General features: G+C 44.3%; 1 protein-coding gene across 2 annotated transcripts; it reads right to left on the bottom strand.

The window, feature by feature from the left end:
* Nucleotides 1-303: 303 nt before the first annotated feature.
* On the bottom strand, nt 304-8,022 carry igfbp5a (insulin-like growth factor binding protein 5a). Of its 2 annotated transcripts, none has more exons than XM_075477545.1 (4): nt 7,225-8,022; nt 3,535-3,698; nt 3,100-3,219; nt 304-2,982 (listed from the first exon to the last, which is right to left on the bottom strand). In XM_075477545.1, exons 1-4 carry the CDS (start codon nt 7,550-7,552, stop codon nt 2,845-2,847), a joined length of 750 nt encoding a protein of 249 aa, XP_075333660.1. In that variant the 5' UTR covers nt 7,553-8,022; the 3' UTR covers nt 304-2,844. The 2 variants fall into 2 exon arrangements, with proteins under 2 accessions (XP_075333660.1, XP_075333659.1); XM_075477544.1 differs by having other exon boundaries at nt 3,535-3,701; nt 7,225-8,021.
* Nucleotides 8,023-9,613: the final 1,591 nt, after the last annotated feature.

Below are 9,613 nucleotides of genomic sequence, written 5' to 3'. Positions count from 1 at the left end.
ATTTGAAGACAACAGCCGGTGTACTTTGTGGACTGATGGAAAAACCCTTTTTTTGGGGGGGAAAATGGAACAAATGGGCTTTGAAGCGTGACACGGAGTTATACTGTATGATGTCCTTCAGTTTATCACGGGTCACATTCAGCAGAAAACTTCAACTGCACTACTGCCCTCTGCGGGAGGATCACAAATTTTTCCAAGGATGTCACGACAAAAAAAACAAAACACCCCGACTCAACACTTTTAACCTCTAAACACGGATCACAAAAACTCTCTCAAAAAAAAAAAGAAGTGCTGACGGGGCAATTTGTGAGTACAGGAACTTTATTTAAATAGTGATTTGCCTTTACAAAAAACAAACAAGAAAATAAAAACGAGTACATCAATTACACGCCTGATAAATATTTCACCATAATGTTCACATTAATCTTTTTGACTGAGACTCTTGAAACGTCCAAAATGCCATTGGGCGTTTTTTAATAAGTGAGCTTGGAATCGACTGCACGAAAGAGGTGGTGTTTTTTTTTTCTTTTGTTGTTGTTTTTTATTAGGAGCAATAGGCTGATGTGCCACTGTCAGCGGAGGCATAAGAAATATCTAACATGATTATCAAACACTAAGATTAGAACAACCAAAAAACAGGACCTCGAACAAAATTTGAACCACAGAACACAATGCTGTCCTTTTTGTCGTCATATGTATAGCAGCACTTGACCGGAAGATCACGATAATCTTTGTCAGCAAAAAAAAAAGAACAAAACACATCCAGCCCTCAAACGATTCCCTTTTTTTTTTTTTTCTTTTGCTCGGGCATCCCTCATTCCACAACACCATGGGTCCACATGCAAATCGAAATTCAAAGTTGCGTGGGGCAGAAGGCACTTGAATTTACATAAAAACTCAGCGACCTTGCTCTCTGTGGGATAAAGGACCCAATAAACCCCTGAGAGCGAGTCAACATCGGCCTACGGATTTGCTTGCGTTGGTGGCGGTGAGGACCCTCCGCATGGAAAAATAAACAGCGTGGGGCCTTTGCATACAATTTGTGTGCGAGCTGTGAGGGGAAATGCACTTGAGTAGGCTGGGTTAGCAAGCTTTTTGAAGTCGAGAACTACACACACTTGCATACACTTTCAGGAGCATGCACAAATAGTCTACACGTACATTTCTAAACAGCATATGCAGTTGTCTGCAATTGAAAAAGGCTTTTCAAAAGCAGTCAAACATCTAACCTTTAATAGTACATTTAGCTCGTTTATGCGTGGGGATTCCATCACTTTTTGCTTATATATTTTTTTTTTTAAGCATTTTGGGCCCGTCTGAGTGTGACGCGAGGACTTAAGCGAGAAAAAAAGCAATCTCAAAAAACGTACAAATCTGCAGAAAGTGCACAAGACAACACACGGGGGTTAAGGTGTCAAAGCCTAACGTTCACATCCGACAAGCAAAGACAGGCGAGGAAAAAAAACGAGCCCCTGTGCACTGTAGAAGAGGATTTCTTTTTTTTTTCTTTTCTTTTTTTGAAACTTGTGGCTGACTGAGATGAATTCGATGAGATTCGATTGTCTGGCCTCAAGGCAGAGAGAAATAGCCTTGTTTCTGTAGCAGTTAAAGAAATAATACATATCACCTGTTGTAATATGCGAGTTTTAGAAGCTCCGGTGGACAGAACCTGGTCAAGTGTTCCCTGTCAAATCCAGTCTTTGCGCTGAGTTAACCAAATGGTAGCGCCAGTTTCGTATTGAACAGAAACCTCAATTGTCCACTGTAGTTTTTCTGAAGTCTAAAGGTTCTAAAAAACAATCGTGACTGAAAGGCTGTGGTCAGTCAAGGGACAACAAGCTCATTCGAAATGACTGGATTGGTTGGATGGATAGATGGATGGATTATTAGCATTTTACAATCGTGTGACATAGTATAGTCTTACAAGAATCTCTCAGAGCCCGCCAGGAGGAGTTCTGCATCCACTGCAAGTCAGGAAAGGGAATCTCAAAACAACATAATCTCGACTTCTGGATGTTTGAAGGACATGCGGAGAGAGAAAAGCCGAAACAGGCAAATGAGCTGAAAACGTGCTAGGAGGTACCTTGCCTGATATTCTACTGCATCAGTGGCGGAAAGTCACATTTCGCATACGCTATGTGAGCTAACCTCTTTGGGGGGGAATTCACTGGCATATGGAAACACTTGAGAAACCTTGCCCCCCCCCCCCCCCCCCAAGATACAGAATAGGAAACCTCCCTTTTTTTGTGGCATTTTTTTCCTTTAAATCCTTTCCCAGACTGTCCCTGATGGCTAGCAAATAAAGCTGACATTGCAGAATGAGACACTCCCCCCCCTTACGTTAGATGCATTATTTTTATAATTCCCTGTTAAACAACACCAGGTCGAACTGAAAAAAAAAAAAAAAAAAAAAAAAAAAAAAAAAAAAAAAAAAATCAACATTTAGCCACATTTAAAATATGTCTTGTCGGAAATATTTGGAGTAAATTTAGCAATAGACTTAATACACAACATCATCGGTATCATACAAATATATATATATATATATATTTCAATGTGTATTTCTCTCTATTATCTAAGATATAAAGTGATGAGGCGGTAGCTAACCTCATGGTACACACTGGGGAGCCACAGCTAGGACCTACTGTATATTTTCACTTGAGCAATCTTTTCAGTTTGGCTCCCCGTTTCTAAACAAGCAAACAAAACAGTGCAGTCCATCACACATGACCGTATTATGAAAGCGATTAGGCCCTCATTCTCCTGATTTTCAGTCACAAGGTGTACCGGCTCGTTTCTTTCGGACGTAACGGGGCGCGGGATCTGGGTGCGGAGGGTCGGCTCTCATTCGTTGCTGTTGTTGCTGCTGTCCAGATCTTTGCACTGAAGGTCTCCGCCGGCGTAGTTGATGCCGGGAATTTTCACGCCGAAGCGGTCCACGCACCAGCAGGTGCCTCGTTTTCGACCCCGGGATGGTTTACACTGCAAGCGAGCAGAGAAGTTAGAGCGGGACAGTTAGAAAGCACTCTTGTGTTTTTTTTTTTTTTTTGCTTTTTTTGTTTTTTTTTTCGATCAAACGATAAAGCAAAGCATCCAAACCTGTTTGCGCTTGAAGAAGCCCTTCTTGTCACAGTTGGGGATATACAGAGAGACAGCCAAGACCTGAGAAGTGTCCTTCATGCTCTGAATGAGATTATCTAGTCTTCTTCTGCAGGGGCCCTACACAGAGACGCAAGGTATTTGAGTGCAGGGTTAAAAAAAAAAAAAAAAAAAAAAATCTAAAATCTAAACGCCCCTGGAAGGTTTATGAAACGGTTTGTTCACGCAAGACCGTCAGGTGTGAAAGTGCCATGCGGGGTGTTATGGATGATAAGTTAGATCTGGTTTCTTTCCAGTGTGCAGTACCGGCAAACGTCTTATCGTTCAAACCGATACAGAACACAAATTTGAGCCAAATTGCGATAAGAGACGAGATGGAAAAAAAAAAAAAAAAAAAAAAAAAGCATGCATCTCTGTAATCTCAACATCACTTACAAATTCAGGCTCCTGTTTTTCCAGACCAGGCAGCGAGACATCTCGGTTACTGTCAGGTCCCGGCCTGAATAGCTGCTTCTTGCGGTCCTTAGCCTGCTTCATGGCCTGGGCCTTCCGACTGCTGATATGATCGCCATATAAGGGCACCTTGGAATGTGCTGGCTCTGCTGCGCGTCATCGTGAAATTGTCCGTTTGTTTGGGAAAGGCAGAGACACACAAGAGAAACAGGGTCGCTCATCAGTTTTTTTTTCTTAAGAGTCAAAGTTTCCACCGAAATACATTTCTTTTTAATCCTCCTCCTCCTCCTTTTTTTTTTTTTTTTTTTTTTTAGCCCTGATGTGTTCCCAGTGAAAATCCTTTCATCCTTTTGCCGCTGCACTCTTTTCTATCTTGGAGAATACTGCAAATGTGACTGCAAAGAATACCATTTTCAAAACGTGGGGGGGGAGGGGGACCAAGAATATGAACTCAACTAAAGGTTAAGCTAAAGTCTGGCAGACGCTTGATTTGCACATGATGACTATTATCAGAGGAGAACTCGTCTTTTTTTTGTATAGAATGGTCGGTAATTTGTACCGGAAATTTACAAATTACAGTCAAGGCAGGATGAGAACCACCAGTGACACCAATTCTTACGCACAATTTCAACGTACGGAGGTGTAACATTAACCCTGTGCGGGCAGGGCTTCAAAGCATTTTTCCTCTTGCCTTTCGGTTTGAAGATGAGACGTTTTGAAGAAGTGTCAAACACAAGAGCAACTACCACCCAAAATTGTACCTATTTGAGTGGCTGAAATGAAAAAGCAAAGCTAAAAACGCACGAGGACAAAAAGGCAGGAGTGTCCAACAACAATGTGATGATTTCACTGCCCCAGCTAAGTGCTAATTTAGCACATTTAGTGGCGACTGGCAAGTTTCAGATTGAATGTGTTGACATAAGAGACAACACAGCCTACATTTATGGCAAGCTAGGTTGCCAGTCTGGGGTATATATGTAGACCAAGGGGTTTTTAAAAATCACAGTCTCACACTGGCACCCGGGGCCCCTGCAAACATGCTATTACCCGTATCATGTGGCAAGCCACCAAAAACAGCCGCAATCCATTTTGGGTTCAAACTCCCAGAGGGACGCTCGCATGCGTGCACCTTTCATCTTTGCTGAAAGCATCAGCTCCTTTGCTAAATTTTGGGGCGTCACACAGACCTCAGCGCTCGCCCCCTCTATTCACGCCACCGCAGCGGCTGCACTGAGCCCAGAATGAGTGGCTGGCGGCTTTCTTCCCCCCCCCCCCCACTTCAGGCTGATATTTTATGTCATTCACAGCCTCAAACATGCATTAGCCTTGTACGTGTCCTAAGCCACTGTTGGCCCATTTCCACTGCTGTGTCACGCACTCGCTTCCGTTTCATTTTGGCAGATTGCAGATTCGTCATATAAACCCCTCCTCCTCCTCCACTTCTGCGCTGACGTGTTCGCTAAGCTAACCGAGTGGTGAAACAAGGTCACGGCCTCGTTGCAAATGACGATTAAACCTCCCCACTCAAGCTCCTCCACCCACGGAGATGATGATGGAGCTCATGATGTCAAGCATCCCTTAATGATGGGATCTTGTATAAAAAATAAAAAAAAAAGGGGAAGAGAAATTCCCTCCAGTTTTCCTGCTGACAGTTTTTTTTCCCCCTCCCTCTGGAGAAAGCTGAGGCAGATCTGCTGCCAGTGTGAGTCCAATCAAGTCTTCACTTGCTAATCCTCAAGCTGCTCTAATCTGACCTGTGCTGACTGATCTTTCATTTTCTGTTTCTAATTTTCTCTCTTTCTCCCCATTGTTTGGCATCCCGGAGAGCCAGCTCCCCACAGCAATTAGTCACTGAAAACTCCATCCCTCTTAATTCTTTGCTTCCTCTCTCTCTCTCCCCCCCCCCCCCCCTCTCTTTTCTCCTTTTTGCTACATCTGAGAAATGGCAATAAATCAATCCCGGCTATCTTACAGCTATATGTGTTGCAAATGCCACAAGTAAATATTCTAATCTTAAGCCTTAATTGCTATTTGAATAGTATTTTGTGATGGTAAAAATGCGGCAGGAGCTAATGGAGAAAGCTGGCTGACGGGCAGACAGGCGGTGGGGCGGGGGGTGGGGGGTGGAATCAGTAACCCACGCTCAGCTAGCATTCTGCTGAATCACTGCACAGCCTTGGACTGCCTGCAGCGCTGAGACACAGAGAGAAAGGAGGGAGGGAGAGACAGATGAGGACTCCTAACAAAGAGCAGCGAGAGAAAAGAGAAGGGGATCACATGGAATGGGACGGGGAGATGAATGGAGAATTGGAATCTATTTTGTTGCAATTACTTTTGATACAGAGCTGCTGATGGTTGAACTGGTCTTGGTTAACTGAATGCAGCCAAAGGGAAAAAAAAAAAAAAAAAGATTTATGTGGATTGGCCTAAAAGGAAATAAAGGGAACCCTGATCACAAAAATGATAAAAACTTGAATGAAGACGTCAAATTCTTTGCTAGGGAACAAACCTCTCTTACAAACGTCCTACGTTTATATGGAAACATGCTAGGGTCTCTCTCTTTCTTATCTCCTGCCTTTTGTTAATAGACTTCATGCCAGAGTTACTTAGCCAGAAAATTTGCGGTTCGTTGGCTTGGCCCCTGAGGTTTAACACAGCCAGTGAGATTATTTATGTTTCCACAGTGGTGGAACTCCAACCTGCAGGAAAATGAGGCATCGAGGGCCCGGAGTGGAAAAGGGTGAATGCAGGATTGAAGGGGATAGAAGAAGAATAGAGTGGAAAAGATGAAGGGGGGAACTTGGCCAGGCAGGGAAAGAGGAGAAGAGGCTCTGTGGTGGGAGAGGAAGGAGCAGACAAAAAGGTGGGTCCGTTGCGGGAAAAGGCACAGGTGGTGGGAGAGGAAAAGAAGAGGTGTGCAGGAGAGTAGCAAAAGAAAAAAAAAAGATAGAATAGCTGAAAGACAAAAAAGTTGGAGGGGAATGGGGAATGATTTCACACCTTGAGGGCGGTAAGCCTAAACTGTCCTCAGGGCTCTCCTGCAGGAACAGTGACTGTCCCTCAACTCCCATTAAAGGAGCCAACAAGGAGCCTCACAGAGCACCACCTGTAATCTTCTCCCTTGTTTTATGTCTACTGGGGGTAGGTAGGCGATGGGCCACTCAAACGAAACATACTGATTTATGAGTCCCAGCCCCACAAAGGCCTTTCAGACTAAGATGACAGGTTGATCGGCTCTTCACGCCGATCGTTGACAGAGTTCACGGGGTCAAGGCATACAGAGGTTTTTGAGTCGCGTGCCTTGATAATGACAGGTGTCGGCATATTAAAGAGGGTTGTAAGCTGACCTGTATCAGTCTTTGCTGACACCCCCCCCCCCCCCCTAACTTGTGGGCTTCATTAAACCATCTTATTTGCTCGACTTGCCCCTTTAACTCTTTGGTTGAAGCATGTTTTTCCGCAATGAGCTATTGCCTATTGGAAAATACAACAAAATAGTGCAAACTGGACAAAAAAGGGAAAAGAAGGACAATAAACGACAATGACAAATGAGGCTACCGCCAATTAATGACTCAGTTAATGCAGTCGATTTATGCTCCAGTTAAAGTAAGTGATCTGGCCGAGCCCAAGCAGTCGCGGTGATCTGAAAACGTCACCTCTCAGATGCCCTACCTTTTGATGGATGCTGCAGTTTATACAACTTCTCGTTTTTGCACAGCCCTCGGCCGTGCACGAGCGCGTGCAGCGGCTTCTCCTCGCCGTTCTTGGGAAGGCAGCGGAGCCCGCGCATGCACGGCCGGGTGTACACGCCGCACAGCTGGCCCTCTTCGAGCGCGCACGTCAGACAGCAGCCGCAGCCGGGCTCCTTCACCAGCTGGCAGCCCACCGGCACCGGCGGGCACATGGACAGAGCCTTCGGATCGCACGGCTCGCACGGCACGTACGACGAGCCGGCAATGCTCAGCAACGGAATCACAAGGAGGGAGACACTCAGAAGCATGGCGCGCTTCTCCTCTAAAGCTGGAAGGTGTTTAACTGAAATGTATCAACTGAATCTTGTGCTAAATCCTCTTTTTGTAAAAGATATGAGTCCAAACATCAGGGGGATGCTGGTTGCATCCACAGGTGCCTCGCGCGCTCTGGTCTAAATGTCACCGCATCCGATGAGTCCAATCCCCAAAAGGCTGTTACTCTGCTTCTCTTCCGCTGCCTTTCGGGCTTACAGTCGTCAATAATAACAAAAAGAAGATGAAAATATCCTGACACCACGTATTTCTCCCCTCTGTGCTCCCTGGTTCCGCTTACGCGCAAGCGGCTCGTCTCCTAGTGAGAGAAATGAAAAGCTTTGCCGATTCCCTCTGCGCTTCTCTGCAGGTAATCGCAGCCGCACGGATTGTGAGCAGAATGTACAATCTGTGGCTTTGAGCTTGTCTTTAAAAAAAAAGAAACTGCCAGAGGCGAAGCCTATAACGATGGGTATGTCAAAAAACGTTTGGAGGGGGAGGCGCACTTGTCAACTCCGTGCGCTGCGATGCTGATTTCACTGGGCGGGGGCTGGCATACTTCCAGATCTGCCAGATACGGGCGATGCTCCTTAGGGCAACTTAATCTACCTCACTACAGAGTGGCCCATTGGTTACATATATTCTTGGATTGGGATAACGAAATGACGGCGGACATTTTTTGTCGTTTGAGTTTAAGAAACAATCACTTATCACTTCTTACATTCTCATAATGTTTTCCGGAAACTTAATTTAGTTAAACCCTGAACAGTCTTACATATGGCTTTAAAAAAGAAGAAAGAAAGGAAGCTGTACACCAAGCAAGACAGAAGCAAATTGGTGTGATCTACAAGCCTGGATGATTTGTTAAGGTGCAGATTTATGACAAACTGGCAATACATTTAGTGAAAACTTGATTTGATGAATAACAAGTGACAGAGCATGTACAGTAATTAGTACCCTGACATGTTTTTTTGTTCCTTTCTTTATACTTATTCAAAGTAATTATGTGGTAATTCACGCATGAACCCTTAATGACAGACATCTGTTCGTGCAGTGTTGATCCACATACAAGTCAGGATTTTGTGGTCAGCACTCTATGTAAACAGTCTCTTATCTTTGCGTCTGTCACAAGATATTATTTACTTTGCACCACACCTTCGAATCCTAGTTTGATGACTTCATATTGGAGTTCACGATGGGTCTTAATGTCTGCTGTCTCCCCCGGAAAAAACGCAATCCCCCCCCCCCCCAGATCCGTTTCTCAATCAAAATCCTTGTCCAACGTAACCATTTAGAGGAATTAGATATGTGATACTGAGACATGGCTTTCCCCGTGGAGCTGCCATTTGGATTCACTAGATCGACCCAACTATAGCGACCCCAATGTGTCTGGTCAGATACTGTTGTAGAATTCAGCTTATAACAGTGACAAAAATGCTCACATTCTTCCAAAGTTAAACAAGAAGGCTTTATACTTCCCCCTCAGATGCAGTCAGTCAGTCAGCCTCTGTTCTGCCAAATTATTTTAGCTTTAAACATTTGAGGAATCCTGTCTCGACCATAACAAATGAATTCTCCAAAGACGTGCACAAGTTCCAATGCAAACTGCACTCGGAGTGACCTTGTTTTATGACTCGTCGAGGTCCAGTGAGATAAGTGGTCAGCCCTCATAAGAGCGCTCATAATTCACTTGATGTTTTGGCAGAAAGTAATATACGTATGAGGATTTCAGATGATGAGCATGTTTGTGCTGCTAGTAAACAGAGTCTCTGCAGAGAACAAGATGAATTCATTTCATGCCTTTGACCCAGGTCATGTTTGTCCTCTTATTGCTGTTGTTATATAATTTCTCAATTATTTTCATTTGTCTCCTTGTTTACATCCTGTTACTCACTGTCCTACAGTTTGAATTAACTTTGTGTCACATAAGTACATAAATCCAGCGTAAGTGTTTGGAACTTTAGTTAGTACTGAAACTGACCTTTTAAACCCACTCTGATTAAAGCTTTTATTCCTTTGCTGTGTCGAGTTTCATTTCCGCTTTCTCTCCTCCCCTT

Source organism: Odontesthes bonariensis, chromosome 11 (genome assembly GCF_027942865.1).
Source record: "Odontesthes bonariensis isolate fOdoBon6 chromosome 11, fOdoBon6.hap1, whole genome shotgun sequence".
Taxonomy (NCBI): Eukaryota; Metazoa; Chordata; class Actinopteri; order Atheriniformes; family Atherinopsidae; genus Odontesthes; species Odontesthes bonariensis.
The sequence above is the reverse complement of the archived record's forward strand: the minus strand, read 5'-3'. Positions and strand labels throughout refer to the sequence as shown.

Coding starts and splice junctions, on each gene's coding strand:
- igfbp5a (XM_075477544.1), bottom strand. CDS start 7,552: ATGCTTCTGAGTGTCTCCCTCCTTGTGATTCCGTTGCTGAGCATTGCC. Junction 3,702..7,224: donor ACTGCAGCATCCATCAAAAG/GTAGGGCATCTG, acceptor GATGACGCGCAG/CAGAGCCAGCACATTCCAAG. Junction 2,983..3,099: donor GCTTCTTCAAGCGCAAACAG/GTTTGGATGCTT, acceptor GCTCGCTTGCAG/TGTAAACCATCCCGGGGTCG.